This window comes from Podarcis erhardii (genome assembly GCF_964252035.2).
Source record: "Podarcis erhardii genome assembly, chromosome: 7".
Lineage (NCBI taxonomy): Eukaryota > Metazoa > Chordata > Lepidosauria > Squamata > Lacertidae > Podarcis > Podarcis erhardii.
In genome coordinates, this window is record NC_138511.1 from 4,472,385 (window position 1) to 4,493,215 (window position 20,831).

The 20,831-nt window shown below is 47.3% G+C and overlaps 2 protein-coding genes across 3 annotated transcripts in view; both read right to left on the bottom strand.

Moving 5' to 3' along the window:
* Nucleotides 1–4,256: 4,256 nt before the first annotated feature.
* On the bottom strand, nucleotides 4,257–6,586 carry LOC309346385 (uncharacterized protein). 2 transcript variants are annotated; one of them, XM_081870084.1, is made up of 7 exons: nucleotides 6,294–6,586; nucleotides 5,842–6,000; nucleotides 5,629–5,733; nucleotides 5,406–5,511; nucleotides 5,105–5,167; nucleotides 4,676–4,858; nucleotides 4,257–4,586 (listed from the first exon to the last, which is right to left on the bottom strand). In XM_081870084.1, the coding sequence occupies exons 1-7, from the start codon at nucleotides 6,327–6,329 to the stop codon at nucleotides 4,552–4,554; spliced, it is 687 nt and encodes a 228-aa protein (XP_081726210.1). In that variant the 5' UTR covers nucleotides 6,330–6,586; the 3' UTR covers nucleotides 4,257–4,551. The 2 variants fall into 2 exon arrangements, with proteins under 2 accessions (XP_081726210.1, XP_081726209.1); XM_081870083.1 differs by lacking the exon at nucleotides 6,294–6,586 and adding an exon at nucleotides 6,182–6,240 and having other exon boundaries at nucleotides 5,842–6,048.
* Nucleotides 6,587–9,042: 2,456 nt separating this feature from the next.
* Nucleotides 9,043–20,831, bottom strand: part of LOC309346362 (uncharacterized protein) — a 46,903-nt gene continuing 35,114 nt past the window's right edge. The window contains exons 12-14 of the mRNA XM_081870032.1: nucleotides 12,743–12,810; nucleotides 12,429–12,597; nucleotides 9,043–9,248 (exon numbers count right to left, since the gene is read on the bottom strand). The gene's annotated coding sequence lies outside the window, so the exon portion shown is untranslated. The remainder of the gene's footprint in view (nucleotides 9,249–12,428; nucleotides 12,598–12,742; nucleotides 12,811–20,831) is intronic.

Sequence of the window (20,831 nt, forward strand, 5' to 3'; positions counted from 1 at the left end):
ATATTTTTTTTTGTTTTAATAAATACATTTATTAACAAGCAGGGTAAAAGGAAAATTGGTGGTCTTGAAATTGGATGTGTATAAGGCCTTCGACACAATTAGACATAAATTCTTATGGAATATTATGCAGGAGGTAGGATTAGGAGAGAACTCTGTCGAAGCAATCCGGGAATTGTATAGAGAAGGGAAGGCTGTGGTCAGAGTGAATGAGGGGGTTCCAGATCAATTCAATATACAAAGAGGAGTTAAACAAGGATGTTCACTCTCACCACTACTATTTGCATTGGGTATGGAGTACTTGGCAGACAGAATACGAAAATCAGTAAGGATAAAAGGGTATAAGGAAGGAAAGGAAGAAATGAAGTTAAACATGTATGCAGATGCTATCCTATTATTATTTACAAACCCCTTAGAGGGTGTAAGAGAACTTCGGGTTTGGGAGTAAATTTGGAGAAGTCTGAAATTTTAATTGGGGATGTAAATAAAGAGGAGAAGAAGAAAATTGCAAAAATGACAAAGATGGATATCAATAGGGAAAAAATTGAATACTTGGGGTAAATACTATTAAAAATAGTGCTAGGATTCCAGATGTAAATTACAAAGAAGCGTGGAGAAAGATCAAGAAGAATATAAAGTCGTGGAATAATAAGAATTTATCTATTCTAGGTAGGGTTAGAGCAGTTAAAATGTTTTTGGTACCGAAATTATTATATTTATTTCAAGTAATTACACTACCCATTAGGAAAATATGGTTCAAAACATGGAATAAGGTATTTTAAAAATGGATTTTTGGAAGTAAAAGAGTTAGAACCCCAGACATAGTAAATTATTCATCACAAGAAGCAATGGGATGGGGAATACTGAACTTAGAATTTTACTATGAAACGTTCCAATTGAAAAATCGAATAGATATTGGATATAAGGAAGGGATTAAATGGATAAGACTGGAGAATGAAATAAATGAAGGAATAGGAAGAGAAGGGCTATTTAACAGAGATATTAACACGGCTTTTAAGAAGACAATAGGACCAAGGAAAACTGCGTTAGGAATCCAGAAGAACTGGAATACAAAATGGATGCCAACATACTCAAGGTGGATGCCGTTAAAATATATGTAGGAGGGTCAAAGGGAGCCTGGTTGGTGGAAGAAATTAGAAGATCAGGGATTTTATAAATTAAAAGATATGTTTGGCTCCTAAGTGGTGTGGTCCATATGCCATCTTGCTTGCAACGCCTACTACGGTGAAAGTGGCCGAGGTGACCCCCTGGATTGATCATTCTCATCTGAAGCGGTCTGAGGGTCATTGGAACTGTGAGCAGAATCCTTCGGACCCTCTGAAGTTGAAGATCACCAGGAACCCCTGCCCCTAGCCCCACCGGGAGGGGGTTAGGGCACGAGCCCCAGACACCCGGTTTGTTCTCACTGCACCAGAAGCCAGTGAGTCTACGCACACCCGAAGATTGAGGAACTGCACCGGCAGATGGGAGGATCTTTACCAGTTGAATTATCAGCCTGCCCTCAATTTGTGCCAGATTTAAATACAGACCAGCTGTACAGATAGTAGTAAGGAATGTGGATGGGCTAGGGAACATAATTGATAAGTGGGTAGAGTTGTTAGAGGATTACGGATGTCATATCCCCTTGTATTTTCATGATTGGTACATACCCGTTTGGATACAAGCATTACCAAGGCAGCTGTGCCATATACCCATATACCCTTAGAAGGGTTTTGGCCAAGACCAACCTATCATAGGAGGTAAATGCCCAGAGAACCTAAAAGAACTGTTGTCGGGTTCTCTCACCCACCACCCCAAGGTGTACTTCCTCCCACCATACTGGTCACAGTAGCCTTCTTTCCTCCCCCCCAAACCCTTTTTGAGTAGCAATAGCAGAGTGTATGCAGTGTGAATTGACCACTCCAGTTCGACCAGAACCCGGGAACCACTAAGAGGCTCTACTGGGTGCGGCTGAACGGAGGGTTGGCTCACTCTCCAGGTATGCTCTGGTCTTGGTTACCTCCAGTTCTTCTTACAGTAATAATAACTGTTCTCCTTATCTTCTTTTATGTATATAGGAAGTATTTCTTCGGAAAGACTACCCACGAGGAATTGTTGATATCCTTGGGCTCCTTGAACCCGTGGAGTTCCTTGATTATGATGAAGTTGATGTTAACCCTGATGTGCATCTTGACCTTGAGGAGACCAATGACAAAAGAAAATGTTTTTGTAAAGCATGCTAAGCAGATGTTTAAATATATGGCGAAAATGTCACCCTTTATTATGAACACCCTAGAAAGGTAGCTGACATATCCCAGGACTAATCAGGGACCCTGACATTGTCTTGGCAGGCCTACTGTATAATCAAAGTGGCCTTTTCGCGACACCTCCTTCTGAAATGAATGATACCTCCTACCGATATTTCCGGTTCTCCAGAACCACCCGGGGCTTGTGCTTTTGTTGTTATGCCTCTGGATCATGGAACGCCAAATGGAAAGATTGGCCACATGTCCACCACCACCAACATAAAGGTTGGCTGGGAAATTACACACAGTGCACTGCTAAGTTTTGCTTGTGGGGTTCCTTCAACGCCTCTTACCAAAGCAACACCACATCCTCAGATCTGTATCCATACTTTCGCCAATATACAGTAACTTCACCGGACAGGGATCCATCTGCTCTGGCTGGCTGATCAAGGACTCCAATCTTTGGTTCTTGTATAATGGACTAGCCACTAATTACTACCCTGGTAATTATCAGTGTGTGGGAATAGGTGCCTTTACTTTCCCTGTGACTGTGGAGGCTTTTCCTCCTCTACCCTCTCTTAGAAACAGAAAGAGGAGAGGTCCAAGGGGAACAGTGCAGTGATGAGATTTTCCTGGCCTGGTCTGTGGGTGCTGTTGGTGGAGGCTTCGTTAGCATCCTCACCATCGGCATACATCCGGGAGTTGTGGCTGAACAAAATCGTGAAGCACTATTTGCCCTAACATGCAGGTTGGAGAAAACCATCAATGCCACTACACATATCCTCCGATGGTTGCAGTCTGAGATTGAGGATTTGAACCAGATAGCAGCAGCTAATAGACTTGTTCTTGACTATCTTCTTGCCAGGAGGTTTTTGTAAAATAGTCCCGGAAGGCAAATGCAGAGTGAAGTTTCATGACCTCAACTACTGAGGATGAGTTGCCAAAATTACAGGCCCCTATAAATGATAACCATTGCTGCGTCTGTTGATTCTTGAGCATATTTTGAATGGGTATCAGGTATTCCTTATAGGTTTGCAACATACGCTTCTGATTTCTTATTGAATGTTTTTTTAAAAAATCTTAATGATTTCTTCATGAACTTTGTTCCAAAAGCTTTTTAACTCCTTACAGCCCACCAAATATGGTACATTGTTCCTATCTCGGTGTTACATCTCCAGCACACATTGGTTTTTTGCTTATAGATTTTTGCCAATTCCTTGGGGCAGCGGTTAAGTACCATCGGTAGATCATTTTCATTAGATTCTCCCTTATTGTATAGCATGCTGTGAACTTGATGTCAAATTTCCACAGCTAACATTATGTTGTGGCCAAAATCCTGTGCCCACTTTATCATAACGTCCTTTAGATCTCATCCTTGAGTTCCCATTCCAAAAGTAGATCATACATCCTAGGTAGGGTCTTTTTATTAATTTGTACTAATTCCTTTTGTAAGAATGACTTCTTTTCTCCAAAACTAATTTTCTTATCCTGATTAAATATATGCACTATTAGGTGATAGTGAATCTAGCCGTTACAATACTGTTTAATTTCTTCATACAATTTGATTTTTAATTGGTCCTGTTCTACCTTTATTAATTGTTGCTAAGTTGCCCAATTTGTGTCCATGTTTGTCTTTTTTACCGTTATCATCTCCACTGGGGATACCCACCAGGATATTTTGGGCTCTAATACTCTGTGGTACTTATCCCAGACCTTGTATAATGAAATAATGACTATATGATTTTAAAAGTCCTTATGCACTGCCACTTTGTTGTATGTTAGGTAGGCGTACCATCCAAACCTCGTATTCCAACCTTCTAAATCTAATATATCAGCCTTCTTCAAGAAGGTGGGGTTGTTTTAAATGATTGTTAAATGTGTTATGTTGATTTAGATTTTGTATTTGTGGGCTGGACTGTTGTTTCAGTGCTCTTGTATTGTTTATTAGTGTGCATACATTAGTCTTGTGGCTCTTTTTAGTATGTTTTTATTATTTTAATTTATATTATGTTCTGATATTTTTATTATGAATTTTGTGCAGTGATTATTCTTATTATGTATTTTGTGCTTCGTATACTTGGTGTTGTGAACCACCCTGAGATTCAAAATCAAAAAAATCAACAATCCAAAACAACATCAACCAGAAACACAAGAACAACAAAAAGGTTTCCTACCGCTGTGTACGGAAGGTCGTGAGGGCAGCACCACTCCTCTTGGGCCATCCTGATGGTGCTGATGTTCCTGGCGCTGGTCCAGACTGGATCCCGCGGAGAGCAGAAGATGGTATCACTGCAGCACAACTCTGATGTTACGTTGCCTTGGCCTGGCGCAACTCCGGATGTTCTGTCAGGAGGAGAAAGAGGCTCCTTGAGAAACGTCCCATCCAGACATTCCACCAGGTGTCCCAATAGCCCACCAGATGCCTCACTCACCTGGCATGCAGCTCAGGAAGTCCTGCGGGTAAGGTTCCCTGTGAACGCAGTGGAGCAGCCTCCTCAAAAAGCGCTGGACCCTGCCTTTCTTCCGATGTTTATAGGCCCGCTGCATGATGTTCAGGCAGCTCCTCCCTGTCTGCCTGAGCCCTTCTTCCTCGTGCTGCTGCATCTCTTCCAGCCCTGAGGGGCAAGGGAGAAAGGTTGAGCAAGGCGGAGATACACAGGAAAAGAGCCATCCATCAACAATATGAAAACAGCCGTCAGGGGAGTTTGTGTGTGAGAGAGAGCAGTGAAGTCACATGCCAATTCTCTTTGCATGTTCATCTTGTGGCACCTCTGTCTGAACATACATCTGAGAATTTGCCTTCCCCTGAAGACCTTTCTCAGCAGAAGCATCCCTCCCTGCCCTCCGTACGTCTCACTCACATGTTCCATAGGATGCCATGTCGTGATAGTGGATGAAACTGGCATCCCGGAAAGCCAGATGACCTAGAGAGAGAAAGAGGCAAGAAAAGGGACGTCATCTCGGTGCAAAGCAAGTGGAGACAGAGGCAGCTCTGCAGGAGGACAGGTATGCTCTAGAGGTCTCCACCCTCACTCAGAGCAAGATCTGGGCGCAGATGGAGGCCTACCTAGCAGGTGGCCTGGTGACATGTCCATCCTCCCAGCCATCGTTACCAAGACGTTTCTGTCCATCCCTACCAGGGAAAAACATTGCTTGACTTACCCAGAAGCAGAGCTGCCACCCTGGAGACTGATGGCAGCCTGTTGGCGGACGGCTTCGTACATGTCAAGGCAGCACTCCGAAGGATGTCCTTGCTGAAGGTCTTGCTCTGTGGGCAAAGACAAAGGAGAATTGGCATCAGAGAGGCTTGAGAGTGCGGCAGAAGAGCCTTGCAGTCCCAGAGACATGCCTGGGCAAAGCTGCCAACAAAGCAGAGGGACCTTACCAGATGCTTGGCAGCCTGGTGGAGAGCAAAGTGGAGGCTAAATTTGTTGGAACGAGCCCACCACTTCACTTGTGGGGCTAGATGGCAAAGAGCCCTCCTTGCGGCCTGCAACACAAGAAGAGAAGAGGGTTACAAATTGCGGTACATAGTCTCGTAAGCTCCTGAGAACAATCCCTCCCTCCTACTGTGTAAGTCCACCTCTTTGGCCCTCACCTTGGCCACCACGTCCTCGTCTTCGAGGTGAATGAGGACCACAACCAGTTCGTGAATGGCTTCCTCTTCTGTTGTTGTTATGGGAAGCCTTTGGTCTCTCACCCAGCCCCGAAGCAGCCCCAGATGTTCGATGGCTGATGCCCGGACGGAGGCTTCCTCCTGTAGGCAGAAAATATCAGAGGTTGTGTTTCTCAGCAGATCACATTCCTTTCTCCTGCCCACTGGGGTGTTTTGAGGCTGCTCAGCCCCCTATCCTCCTCCTGGGGGAGACTGGGGGCAGGGGTGGCTCTCCCCCTGCGTTTTCCAGGCAGGCTTCCAAGAGAAGGTGCTCCAGAGGAACACCCTCCTGAAGCCAGAACATCTCCGCTGCATGCCAGTCTAAACCCCACCCTTCCTCTTCCAAAGCATCCCTCCTCCACCGGGTGTGATGTCATGTTTTCCCTAACACTCACATGGGCAGCCAGACCGCAGTAGGTTGCTGCCAGCATCTTCAGGTCTTCCTCTCCCAGCTCCCTGGAATGGTAGGCTTGGTCTACTAGCTCTATCAACTCTGGGAGGACATCGGCTTCTGCAGAAGGGAGGGAATCCAGCAGCAAGAGCCGCAGAAGCGAAGGGTCCTACACAAAAGAGAGAATCTTTTCAAAGGTCTGAAAGGCCTCACGCCTTTTAGCACAGGCCCTTCAGTATTGTGCCAGCAAAAGAGTGCTGGACCATGATTAGAATCGAAATCTGTACCCCCCCCTCCCTCCCTCCCTCCCTCCCTCTGAGCATCACTTGCCATGTCAGAGTCCAGAAGCAGGGATATCCCTCTGACACTGAGCTTCCGGACTTGCAGGTGGTCGTGTTCCAGCCAGTTGAGGAGCTGCTCCAGTGTATCTTCACAGGGATAGACCTCCAGATGGCAGCTGAGCAGCTAAAGAGGCCCAAAGAGAAAGAAACACTTCAGGGATGAGAGGCTGAGGCAGGTTCTCCTTTTACCCACCATTTGCAATTCTGCACAGAGCAAACCCACTGAAGTGAATGCACCAAAGTTTGTCATGTACATCAAATCCAATGGGTCTACTCTGAGGAGCACTAAAACAGGCAACAGTCCGTAGGCTCAAAGCAGCCCAACACTTGGCAGAAACCAAGCCAGGGCCTCCTTGCTGCACCCATTTCCTCCCGCGTCAGTCCCCCTCACCTCGATGTAGATAGCTGCCGCGACTTGTGGCATTCCGGCAAACTCCTGGTCCTCGAGAGCAGCGATGATGCTTTCCACCATGGGAGGGATCCACCAGCGTCGCTTTCCGACAGCTCTGAAATGGAGAAACAGATCTTGGTAAGGAAGGCAAAGACACCGCAGGAAGCAAACAGGGGCACAGTCCGATCCCGTGCCTTCAGCTCCATTTGCCAGACCACTGGGGAAGGTCACCGCGTTCTTCCTCTTACCTCACCATGGCAGACAACCCCTGGCTGAAAGTCTCCCGGCAGAAAAGTTGGTCAACGATGGCCGCCTCCACTTGCTCTCCAGTGGTGCCAAGAAGGAGGTGCAGAACTTCCTTAGCCCCTCTGCAACAAAAGCAAGGCCAGTTTTACCAGGAGGGTCATTGCTTGCCACACACTCAAATTCCTTCCCCATCCCTCCTCCCTAGCAGCCACCTGAAGGAGAGCCTCCCTTGCAAAACCAAGCTGGACAGGAAACCCCCCGAGGCTGAAGGGGAAAGGACTCCATTGGTCCCTTTGCAACACACTACTCACCCGAGGAATTCCTGGTCGTAATGGAAGTTCATAACCATCCCCAGGAGAGCGATGAGCAGCTGTGGGAAGTTCTGGCGCACAGCTGCCTTGTAGTCCTCCATCCTGAGGATGGCGTGCAACAGGCTGGTGAGATGTTGCTGGAAGAGAGAGGGGTGCAAGTCACTTTCCCTGCTTTCCTGCAGAATACAGGAATCCCTAGATATTACCCTAGGAAGAAGGAAGCCAGAAAGCAGGTGGTCCTTACCACTTCGGTGGCAGATTCCGCCAAGGGGCTTTCGTAAAGCTGCTTGGCCGTAAGATGGATCAGTTGTTCTGGGTCGGCCGATGCTAACACCTCCTTCCACACTCTCTCGCAGTCTCTGTGAATGCAAAAACAAGAGCAATGGTCAGCTTCAAGTCTTCTGCTTGCTGCCATGCTCCAGAGAGAGGAAATGGCAGCAAGGGCTTTCTGAGCAAGCCCTGCAGCTTGCCAACCTCCCCCTTAGCCCAGTAGAACCTGGAGGGCTCCATACCCGAAAGGAAACTGGAGGAGATATTCAACCACTGTCGCCAGGTGGTGGTGCGACAAGATGGACAAAGCGAAGACGGCCATGCTTCTGCCTTGCACTGTAGGCCCCTGGCTGATCTTATAGAAGGCCTCCAGCAGCACCTTCACCTGTCAGAGAAAAGGAGAGGGTTGCTTGGAGAGTACTAGGAAGCGGGGCTGTCTGCAGGTGGATCCCTCCATCCTTAATTGAAAGAGGGACCCTTGACCTGTGCCACCACAGCCATCTTCCTTCCAAGGTACCACTCAGGGTCCTTGGAAGTATTGAACCCAGGAAGCTCCAGGGCGCCAGTTCCCCTATCCATTGTGGGCCAAGAGAAGAAGCTTGCCAGTCTACTCCCAGAAGGAGGAGGATTCCCCATCCCTGAATCCATGTTTCTCAGGACCCTTGGCTGCGGTTCTTGTCCTGACATTGCCAGGCCCCTCTCAACTAACATGTGTCCTGGCCACCCAATGGCATGAGGTGGCCTCCCCTACACCAAAGCAGAGAATCTTCTTCTCTCCTACCTTTGCAGATGCCTTACCTCCACTTTTGTGCCGCCAAACTGCTTGATGAATTCTTGCAGTAAGTGGGAGATATCCAGTGGGTTGAAGCTGCTCTCGACAACCAGGTCTCTAGCCAGGAAGCACATGGCCTCCAAGAGCTGCTCCGCGGGGAGAAAAGCGCCAAAGACCTGAAGCAAGAGAGGGAGGTCAGAGATGCCCACAGGGCAGGGCTGGGGAGCAGAAAGCCCAGGTGCTGCCTCTGCGGAACCTAGAACACGTGGCTTGAGAGACAGCGACTTACCCTGGCAAGACAGTAACAATTATTCACGAACAGTTCAGGAACCGGTCCTCCGGTGGATCTGAGGACCTTCTCAGCTCTGGTGATAAGTGTTCGGTTCCATGATGTTCGTGGCAGCATCTCTGCAAAGGAAAGCCAAAGGGTTAGTTTGGGTCTTGCTCACCCCCACCCCATGCTGGGATACATTCTTCTAGACTTACCTTCGTTGTGCCGCAGGATGGGCAGAAGATGGCAGAGAGCCTCTGCTGCCCGCTGCCTGCTCTCCGGGTCCGGATCCAATGCACAAAGGCAGGAAATCGCCACCAGTTGGCCAAAGGAGGGTGCAGGAACCGCTACCGATGGCTGAGAAGAAACCCAGAGAAGGGACTGATAAGCAACCCATCACCATTTTTCCCATAACATTTTTATTAAATCTTCCAAACATTCCAAAACATTTAGCATCCTCTACAGAAAAAAATCCAGTTCTTTTTGACTTCCCACCCCTCTTTTCCTAATGTTTGCTTTTTTCTTCTTTTCTCAGCCATTTTACTCACTATGGCCCAGCTCTGTTCTCCAAATTGAGTATGTGCTGGGATGCCTGATTGTCCCTTGGGCACCTTGCAGGGTGGGCCCAGAAGCAGCAGCCTGAAGGCCTTGACAGCCCTGCATGGTTGCAATGTTTCCCTTCAGTAAAGCCACTTCTGAGCTGGAAAGGAGGTAGGGTTGTGGGCTTCATGCCCTCCCCCTACGTACTCGGGGGCTGGCTTGCAGCCCCCGCAAGAGCAGGGAATCCTTGGGCGCGTCACCTCCCTTGCCAGCCAATCGGCTGGCCCGGGAAGTATGGCCAGCGCTATTTAGGGCCGGCGCGCCTGAGGATTTCCCTTTTTCGGACTTCCGGGTTAGCGCCATCGGCAATGGTGGAATTCCTCTGATCCAGAGGAACCCACTCCACGAAAATCGGGTCTTGCCGCCGCGGCGAAGGCGGAGACCCTTTAAAAATCCCAGGCGGAGGGAGCCTGGGAACGTGGGATTCGGCTGACACCAGGAGCGCCCCCCCCCCACACACAAGCAAGGAAACTCCTTTTTTGGGGATCCGAAGTGACGTGGGGTGAGCGGCGCGGTGTTTTGAATCGACCGCTATTTTTACGGAGTGAAGCCGCACAGCCGTTGTCAGAGAGCGCTGACTTTTTCCTGTGGACAATTGGACTCTAAACAAGTACCCGTGAGTAGAACAGAAAATTGGGCTAAGAAACATTTTAATTTGGCACTCAAGCGGGAAGGTCCTAAACAGGAAGTCTGCCTTCCGCTTTTGTAAATAGCCTGAAGCAAAAATTGTGCAAGCTAAAGTCTGGAAAGCTGTACATAAAGGTTTAAAATTCCTTCTGTTTTAACCATCTAAACCCCTCTTGGAAGCAGGAGTAAAGAAAGATAAATTTCCACTGTCTCAAACCTGGGAACGGGGTGTCAGAGACAGAGATTTTTGGTGAAGTTCATTGACTGCGAAAGGAACATCCTTTGACAGATAGTTAAAGAAGAGAAACAAATTGTCTCCAATGTTGCCTTTTGCATTTAAAAAAAATTGAAAAATGAAAGTAACTTTATTTTGTTGGATCTGCTTTCAAAAGATGGATACAAATAGAAATTGTCTCCTCTAGAGGGAGTTTGTTAAATTGTTGCTGGAGTCGATCTGGGGACTTTACAGCTGTGGTGATTAGGATCCTGGGAACAGACTGTGACCTTGAACAAAAATGTGTTTGGAAGAAGTTTTGGTGCTTGCTTTTTGCAAGACAAGCGCTTTGTTGGAGCAGATGCATGAGAAGATGGATTTGATGACTGTTGCAGTCAAAAATTTTGGACAAACAGCGAATACTTATACAGAAACCATCCAGGAGCCAACTCAAGAACCTGATTTGATAGAGCAAGTGCAAACGCAGAAGATAATAGAGGAGGTTGCTGTTGAACCTCAAGTAATACAAATGGAGAAGCCCAAGGCCCTACAGGAGCATAAGCCGTTGTTGTTGAAGGTTGAATCTGGAGTGGGCCAGGGGGGGTCTGGAGTTGTGGGGGCCCTTAAGTTTGGAGGGACTTTGAAACATGCCTTTAAATATTTTCTGGACTACACTGTTGACTGTGGGGAATGGGACTGTGGGGAATGGGCCGATCTGCTGAGGAGAGACGGAGATATTTTTGAGTTGGAACATCCCCGAGACCTACTCCTCAATGAGAAAGGAAAGAAATTAAGAAAGAGATCAACAAAAGATAAGGTAAAGTGCAAGTACAAACAAGAAGAAGATCTGCAGAAGGGACATGGAAAAGACTTAAGACCCTCAGACATAAGATTACCAGGTTGATGGACTAGATGGAATGGACAGTAAGGACTGACATAACCCGAGACCAGGAAGAAGAGATGCTGGAGGAAGATTGGAAGAATTTTTTTTTAAAAAAAAAATTATTTTGGGAATTAGTGTAAAATTAATGAGCATTAGGAAAAATGTTGGAATGAAAATATTTGGCTTTAGTAGAAATGATATAAGGAATTATGCACAAATAAATATTAATTTTTAAGCTTTAAGGTATTTTATGGTAAGATAAGGTTAAAATAAATTAAGGTAAATTGAATGACAGAATATAGTGAAAGATGGAAAGGATTTGCTGAGTTAACTAATAGGTTAGACTGTTAAGACAAATTACTTAATAAAAATTGAGAAAGATGGAAAGAATTTGCTGAAACAAATAACTAAACTAGAATACAAAAAAGGAGGTGCAAGGAGGTCAATGAAACAAGTAAATGAAGGATGGAGATATGGAATATTGGGTGTGTGGGTTTTTTTTATTGTTATTGGTGTATTGGTTTTTATGTGGTTTTTCTTTCTTTCTTCCTTTTTTGATGTACTGTTATGTATGTTTTGTTATTTTTTTGTTGCTCTCTCTTTTGCTTTTTTCTGTAATTTTTGAAGAAAAAAAAAAGGATTTCCCTTTTTCTCCCAGTGCCCCAGCAGCTCCGGTTTTCCCACCCTGCCACCCTTTAGATTTGGCTCTTTGACATTGCTATGGACTTTGGTTGGTCGCCGTCAAGGGGCCTGGTAGGAATTTTTCCCGCTTGGCAAATTGGCACCAGCCATTTGGTTTTTTGCCTACCTCGTAGCAAATCATCACAACTTCCTCAGCATTGGCGGTTAGGCATTGGTAAGGGTATTGTTATGCAAATGAGTGGGGGGCGTAGTCCGGTAAAGGATTCCGTGGGGCATTGCCCTGTCCGAAGCCTATGGAGGTGAGGGCCTAAGGCACGCCCTCGAGGGGTGACCCCGGGGGAGCTCCTAGTTGATGTGCATCAGCAGGACTCCCCCTCCTGGTGGTTAACCCTTGCCGGTCTTCTAGCAATCGGGCTGAAGCCGGTTAGTCGATAGGACCAATGCCTAAGCCAATACCGCTCAATTCCTGTAATCAATAAAGTTGTGGCCTAATTTTGCCCATTAACCTAAAATACTGGTGTCCTGTGTCTTTATTTCCGTGGGGGAGGCGGGAACTCGCCACGCAACTCACATATTCCTGGATCTTCTTCAGGAGGGCGGAAAGATCTTGGAGCGCCTTCCTTCGGATCTTCCCATTCTTCATCATTGCGACGACATCCGTAAATCTGTTCTTCAGCCGGTCCTTGCTGACGCTTTCAGGAGGAAGATCAGCCGCATCCGGAGAAGCTGTGGTTGGGATGCTGAGGGGAGAGAGGAGTAGCACCCTGTCAAAAGGGTTTATTGCCTCCCATCCTTCAAAGACCCCAAGCACCACCACCATAGAAATGGACCGGGTTGTTTTTTAAAAGCAATTGATTATGGGGGAGGGGATTAGCACAGGATTACCTTGGAGGAAGATCCTCCCCATCTTCCAGGCTGATTTCCGATATTTGATCTTCATCAAAATCAATTCCCTGTCCATGAGAAAAGAGAAAAGAGAAACAGGAACGTCAGAATGTGAAGAATGGATCAGACCCATTCATGTTTTTGTGTTGATCAGGAAAGCACAGACGAGGTAGGTTGGGAAACAAACTGAAAATCTCTGGCCTCCATTTCCTTAGAGACCTTATTCATCCTTCTATTCATTTAAGCCTTCGGTTAAGAGTCTGGGTATAATCCTTGACACCTCCCTTTCCATGGAGGCGCAGGTTACAACAGCCAAGGCGACATTTTTCCACCTTCGCCTCATCAAGCAGTTGGTCCCTTCCCTTTCCCGACCCAACCTGGCCACAGTGATCCATGCGATGATCACCTCCAGGCTTGACTACTGTAATTTGCTCTACGTGGGGCTGCCCTTGAAGCTGTCCCAGAAACTCCAGCGGGTGCAGAATGCTGCAGCGAGGCTCCTCACGGGGTCTCTGCCATGGGAGCATATTCACCCAGTGCTTTTCCAGCTGCACTGGCTCCCGGTGGAGTGCAGGGTCAGATTTAAGGTGCTGGTTTTGACCTTTAAAGCCCTTCACAGCCTAGGACCCTCGTACCTATGGGACCGCCTCTTCTGGTATGCCCCACAGAGGAACTTAAGGTCCATATGTAGCAACACCCTAGAGGTCCCGGGCCCTAAGGAAGTTAGATTAGCCTCAACCAGAGCCAGGGCCTTCTCAACACTGGTGGAACGCTCTGTCTCATGAGACCAGGGCCCTGAAGGATCTGATTTCTTTCCGCAGGGCCTGTAAGACAGAGATGTTCCACCTGACCTTTGGCTTAGAATCAGTTTGATTCCCTCTTCTTAGAGCTCTCCTCCAAGTCCCCAGATTTTGGCTCAAATGCATGGATTAGATTGGAAACGGGGATGATGAGAGTGGAGGCTAGCATCTGCCTAACATCAATCTACAAATGGCTGGCATTGAATCTGCTCCCCCGAGGGATAGCCCCTTTGATCCTCTGTGACCAATTCCAGTCGGGCTGGCAGACTGCAGTCCTGAACACCCTCCGGAAACTGGGTTTTGCCCCTCAAGCCCTTCTAAGTCTGGGCTTGGGCCAGGCTAATGCTACAGTCAGGCAAAGAATATTAGACACCAAGAGACAGCAGGACTGTGCAAAGTGCCCCGACTATAGAATTGGAGAAATCGAGAGAGATATAGCCGCACCGGCAGCATATCTCTTCTTTCTTGTATCTAGGGATGCAAGAAGGGCCTTTACACTCGCCAGAAGCGCGGCTCTTCCCTCGCCGGTCCTGGATGGAGCCTTTAGAAGGGTCCCGTATGCTCAGAGACTTTGCACCTGTCCATTGGGAGAGATAGGAAGCCCAGAACACTTGTTCTTTAGATGTCCCTTTTATGAAGAGGCACGTAGTAAGATCACGGATCCCCTACTGGTGAGGTTCGCTGACCTCCCGCAAAAGCAAAAAATTGACCTTTTGCTGTTAGGCAAAGAGCAGAAGATGACCTGGATGGTCGCCAGATTCTGTGTACAGATCTGTAGGCGCAGACCATCGCCCAACTCAAAATAGTCCGGCATGAAAAGCCCTGACTCTGAGTCAACTCCCTGGGATAGTTTATTGTTCTACATTTGTAGTGAAGTTAAGGATTTCAAACTTTGGTCAAGAAAGGAGATTGTTATCTTAGGAAGGAAGTTCTCTAGTTTGATTTGGGGGCTTGACACCTGGGGCTCCAGCTATTCACACCCACCTAGTGTTGTTATCAGTCTTTTAATAACCTGGGAATAAAGATCCTAAGAATGGCTGAGAAAGAGCGCTCTGCAACCTGCGATTCGCCCGGCTGTTAGCGTACCACCTTTGCTGGCAGCCATCTTGTGTCTCCTTGTAATGGAGATTCCTGCTGACTTTGTAATGCGGATCTACTGAAGGACTTTGAAACTATCCTATCTCTGTCTTTGTTCTTAGAAGTGATTATCTTAGTTAGCTATACTAAACAATGTCTTTATTTTATCTGCCTGCAAGATACAAAAGATGTGCCTGCTTTTTAAGCATGTCAACTTTGTGGTTTTTTAATAAATTTTTAAAAAAGAAACTTTCTTTTGTCTTATGTGCCAATCTGAGGGGAAATCTCAGTCCAACGCCTGACCACTTGGTTACACTATACCTGATGAATTTCTGCCTGCAAGTTTGCGGAAGCAGCTTGCAGAGTGGGGCAACTGGTAACAAAGGAGCATAGTCTTCTCCCTTGGACTGTGCCTCCTGGTGCCCTGAGACGGAGTGGTGGCAGCATTACCATTTCTGTTGCGTTTTGTTTTCTCAAAAAGTAAATGGCCGCCGGCCTCCGTTCCAGAAACCTGACCCAGCTGGAGGGTAAGGGCAGGTGAGGGAGGGGCGAGTGGCCGGAGCCCCTTTACTACATGGTGGCAGCGGTGGGATGGAACTTCCCTGCAGAAAGGCACTTTGATTTTAAATTGGCACTTTGATTTTAAATTGGCACAATTTTTTCTTTTGTGTACTACAGGCGTTTTATTTTTTTGGGATAGAGATAGTCAGGAATTATGGAAGCCGGGGCTTCCCAGGAATACACTTTGCGTACTGTGGACGAATGGGGTCCGGGTGGAGAAGGCAGCTCCCTTCCTTCGGAGACAACGCCCCCCAACCTCCAAGTCCCAGAGCGGAATCCGCCTCCTGGTTTTTGGGAGATCCTGAGTCGGAGAGAGAGCTGGTGGATGCCAGCGAATTAAGAACTGTTCGGAAGGGTGGGCGAGAGTTCTGCAACTTGGAGAGAGTGAGGGGGGCGCCAGTTAACCAACTCTTGTCACCTCGTGAGGAAGTGGAAGCTAGGATGGCCTCCACACGTCCTAGAGGGAACTATCTTGTTTATGCAGAGCCCAAAGAGATGGAGTTTTCAGAGGGCGATGCGGTTGAGTGGGTGCAAAACCCAGGCCAAGGTGGATACCGGTGCCGTGATAAGTTTCCAAAGATGGGCCAGTCCATTCTTATGGGGCCGAGAGTCAGCCGGATGGCTTATGAGTATCAAGATCTGCGGCAGCAGCTGCAAGAAGTGTCTGTGGGAGACTACCGTCAAGAGCGTCCATCGCGCGACATTCGCAGAACAGTGAGACGGCGTTCGCCCAGCCGGCCCGGGATGGGTCTACTCGCCAGTAAGAGCTTGGGAAACTTGTGGAGCAGTGCGACAGTACGCAGCAGAGGAGGAGGAGAAATTTCTCCCTAGACCCTCGCGTGGATACGGGGCGGAGGAACACCTGCGTCCCTCCGGATGAGCATCTCGACATCCTGTTCCAAGGTATGACTACAGTCATGAAGAGTCACGAGGAGAAAATCGCAGACAGTCTCCTCCGGGGCTAACTTTGAGCAACCTTAACTGGAGGGCATTTCTGAAATATCAGCCCCCCCACTGATGTTCTGAGTTATCTGACTCTGTTTGAAGTAACCTGCCGAGATATGGGGGTGTCCCTGAAAATGTACATGCCAATTTTGCGCTCCCTAATTTGTGGAGACCTAGCCGAATCGATGGGCCATCTCCCCTCACCCCAAATCAATGACTATGAGCGCTTAAAAAATTAGTCATGCAAAGGCATGGACTTCATCCTGAGAACTATGGGAGGGCTTTCCGAAAAGGGGATAAGTCTGGTCCCTCAGACAGCATTGGTGTGTATTCTGCGAAAATGGCCCAGAACTTTGAACTTTGGCTTTCAGCCGCAGGTGTGTGTGGCTTTGAAGAACTTAGGCAGCTGATGCTAATAGAGCAACTTATGCACCACCTGTCTCCAGAAATTGCGAGTTTGGTTGCTGACCAAAGTCCACGATCTTTAGAGGAGGCCACAGAATATCTTTTAGACTAAATCATTCTCATCTGGCCAACAGGGGACTGGCTGGTGGGTACAGACCAGCAGCTTCAGCTTCTGGTGGGAGGTCCGGCCCTCCCATTAAAGATCAAAGCAGGGGTCCCCCTACTCCTGCAAAAGACTCCTCTACAGCAGGTGGGGAATGTGCTAAATTGTCTCCGAGTTCCAGACTGTGCTTTTATTGTAGGAAACCGGGCATGTAAAAGCAGTTTGCCCCCAATTAAGTGAAAAGAAGCCTCCAGTTTTGACTTTGACTCCTGCGGTGCGCATGATCCAGGACCAAGCGGAACAGCAAAAATCAGGAACTGAGGAAAGCTCAGTCCGGAGGGGAAGGGTGGGGCAGCTCCTGACGCTATAGCTTCCAAACCAGCTGTAGCCACTTTAAGTGCAGTTATTGTGGGACCTGTGAGTTTCCGAGCACAATTCAAAGTGCTGCTGTTGACCTTTAAAGCCCCAAACGGCCTCGGCCCAGTAGACCTGAAGGAGCGTCTCCACCCCCATCGTTCTGCCCGGACGCTGAGGTCCAGCGCCGAGGGCCTTCTGGCGGTTCCCTCATTGCGAGAAGCAAAGCTACAGGGAACCAGGCAGAGGGCCTTCTCGGTAGTGGCGCCTGCCCTGTGGAACGCCCTCCCATCAGATGTCAAAGCGATAAATAACTACCTGACATTCAGAAGACATCTTAAGGCAGCCCTGTTCAGGGAAGTTTTTAATCTGTGATATTTTAGTGTATTTTTGGTTTCTATGGAAGCCGCCCAGTGTGGCTGGGGAAACCCAGCCAGATGGGCGGGGTACAAATAAATTATTATTATTATTATTATTATTATTATTATTATTATTATTATTATTATTATTATTACTGGTGCTGGTCCAAGTGTGCCTCATCTGAAGTGGGCTAATTCGAAGTTTACAGCCCCCATTGAGATCAACGGAATTGCTGTGAACTCTTTCTGAGACACTGGGTCTGACATTACCAGTGTGTCCAGAGATTTGGTTTTGCCCCTACAGATGCAGGCTAAACCCTTAAAGATTAGCCCCTATGGTGTGAATGAGATTTTTCAACCTACTGCCATTGTTCCAGTATCCTATAAGGGGTACTATGGAAACCACCTAATTATAGTACATGATCCTGAAGTGTGCAAAAGTCCTGTCCTGGTGGGGAACAATTTGGGATTTAAGGTTTACCAACAACAACTTGCGGTGAACTCTTTTTCCATTGGAACTGGAACTGCTGTGACTGCTGTTCCTGAGAAATCGGTTGGGAAGAGGGTTGGCTTAATACGCACTGCCACCCCTGGTGTTAACTGGCCCACCTCAGCGTCTAGCACACCTCCCAGTGTTCACCTTCATCAAATTGTTGTGCCTTCCTTTTGAAGCATAGACTCTGATATTGTGACTCTGCCAAAAGACTTAGTTTTGTCTCAGCTGAACCAGTCCGATTTTCGGAAGAGTAATCCTAGTGGTGGAAATTTAATTCCCCAATCTGCAACTGTTGATTCAGTTCCCTCCCAGGATTTTATGGGGGATCCCTTTGTTCCAGTCCCTGAACCCCAAGTTTGTGCAAACCTTACTTTGGGGGAAGGGGTTTTGAAATCTACAGTTCCTTTCCAGCAGCTTGCAACGACCCCCCTAGCGACGCAGACTGTGAAGGATGCAAGCGTGTCCTGTCAGCCGAAAGCGGAGAGGCAAGAAGAGAAAGGGGGGCCAGCTCAGCCCAGCCAAGCCACTGTGGAGAGTTTTGAGTCCTCTGCCATGGTGGGAGATTTGGCCGCGTTTGAAGTAAAGCAGAGATTTGGTCACTCTCTCCTAGGTCATTTAGAAACTGCAGAAAAGTCTCTTTGCACAATAGAGTTTACCCCTTTTGTGCCTGAAAAAGAGTTTTTCTATCCACAGCTCAAGGACTATAAAGACCCAATTGATATGTTTATTGTTTTTCAAAAAGTTTTGTAATGCAAATGTTTGTGTGGAGAAGAAATGGGATTTGGTGGGTCTTTTACAGAACTTTAGTCCTAGGAAACAGTGTGGTTATGTTATGAGTAAAAGTGTTTTCAGGTTTGATTGGGATTCCATCCCACCCCACCTCTGTGTTCAAAATCTGTTAGGAATTTTGGTTGAGATTTACTCAAGGAGCCCAGAGTTTGTGTCAGACCAGCCAGGTTTTGGCAAGCTCCTAGAAAATCCTTTGTCCATGCTCAGAGGGAGATGGGAGGGATTGGAAGAAGTTGAGTTAATTTTTTCTAAGTCATGGCCAGAACACCTTAAGCATGTGCAGAGAGCTTTGGCCCGATTGCAAGATGCAAACCTGACCGTTAAAATGTATAAATGTCAGTTTGCTCAAGGAGAAGTGAATGATTTCGGATTCAGATTGGGCATGGCAAACATCAAATCCCTGGGAGCAGAAATCCAGTGTGTACTGGAATGGCTCTTACACCAATTCAAGGGAGCCGCTGAGTTGTTAACACAAGCCCTAGTAAGTTTGTGGGTGATTCTAGCCCCTGACCAGCAGCCTCTTTTTGAAATGCAAACCAATGCCAGTCAAATAGGATTAGGAGAAACTTAGACCATCCCACTGCTGAACAAAAAGGTCTTTCTGATCTGGAAATAGTGACTCAAAGTTTTGAGAAAGGAGACTGGGCTGTAACTTTAAATCTTACCAGTCTCCCCGCTAAGCAAGTCGTTTACTGGCCTGGCCTTAGTACATCCGAGGCCAAGCTAAGTCCTGTGTTTTATCAAGAGAAATACCAAAAGGTGCCTAATTCCTTTAGAGAACATCATGCTAATACTGTGAAAATGTATGTGGAACTTGAATTTTCTTTGTTAACTCCTTTTGGAAGTCGAACACAGGTAGCCTTTGTGCACTTAGACTTCCTAGAAGGGTACAAACAGGCTAAAGGTACTTTTGATGTGTTATCCTTGTCTATCCTGTCCAGAACATCGGCTAGGAAGTTTTTTCTTATTTCACAGCTTTTTTACTGTGCCTGCGGTATTGACCCACGATGAGTTATTTGTGCAACCCCCCTAGTTTTGGGAAGATCAGTTTGAGTGTGCTGCTAGTGATTTTTTTCTTTAAAAGGCTGCTTAACCACTCAAGCCGGAAATGTTGACATCAGTTTGTACATACTTTGTTTTGATGAAATTTAGGGACTTAACACTGTAATTTCATCTTAGAGGGGAGGGTGTAGTGAAGTTAAGGATTTCAAACTTTGGTCAAGAAAGGAGCGGAGTATGGTGGGTAATCCAAAAGCCACAGGAGTTATGGGAAAGAGGTCTGTTGCTTTAACCCTGCAGACCGACAGTCTCCAAATGTGTAAATTGTTATCTTAGGAAGGAAGTTCTCTAGTTTGATTTGGGGGCTTGACACCTGGGGCTCCAGCTATTCACACCCACCTAGTGTTGTTATCAGTCTTTTAATAACCTGGGAATAAAGATCCTAAGAATGGCTGAGAAAGAGCGCTCTGCAACCTGCGATTCGCCCGGCTGTTAGTGTACCACCTTTGCTGGCAGCCATCTTGTGTCTCCTTGTAATGGAGATTCCTGCTGACTTTGTAATGCGGATCTACTGAAGGACTTTGAAACTATCCTCTCTCTATCTTTGTTCTTAGAAGTGAGTATCTTAGTTAGCTATACTAAACACTGTATTTTATCTGCCTGCAAGATACAAAAGATGTGCCTGCTTTTTAAGCATGTCAACTTTGTGTTTTTTTTAATAAATTTTTTAAAAAAGAAACTTTCTTTTGTCTTATGTGCCAATCTGAGGGGAAATCTAAGTCCAACGCCTGACTACCGTATTTTTCGCACCATAGGGCGCACCGGACCATAAAAAATTATTCTGAAGCCCAGAAGTCAGAACAGCAAGAGGGATCTGGCTTCTGGGATACCGTGCGGCTGTCCTGGCTTCTGGGATAACCGCGCCAAGCCTCTTCAGGGCAGCGGGATGAAGGCTCCCCCTGCCCAAAGAGGCTGCGCAGGGCGAAGGCAGAAGCCAGGAGGGAGAAGGCGCAGCGCCCTTCAGCGAAGCTGGAGAAAGAACAGAATGAGTCCCTGCTGTTCCTCCTCCGGCTTCCAGGACAGGTGCGTCGCTCAAGGGGCGCTGTGCCTTCTCTCTCTCTGCGCAGCACCTCTCCTTCACCGGAGAAACGCTGCACAGAGAGGGAGAAGGCGCAGCGCCCCTTTAGCAAAGCTGGAGGCC

What these genes read in the sequence shown, in the direction of transcription:
- LOC309346385 (XM_081870083.1), bottom strand. Translation starts at nt 6,202, where the DNA reads ATGTTCTGGCTTCAGGAGGGT. An exon ending in TGTTCTGGCTTCAGGAGGGT is followed by an intron (nt 6,049 to 6,181) that starts GTTCCTCTGGAG and finishes GGCAGGAGAAAG; the next exon opens with GAATGTGATCTGCTGAGAAA. An exon ending in GGTGGCAGCTCTGCTTCTGG is followed by an intron (nt 5,168 to 5,405) that starts GTAAGTCAAGCA and finishes TTCTCTCTCTAG; the next exon opens with GTCATCTGGCTTTCCGGGAT.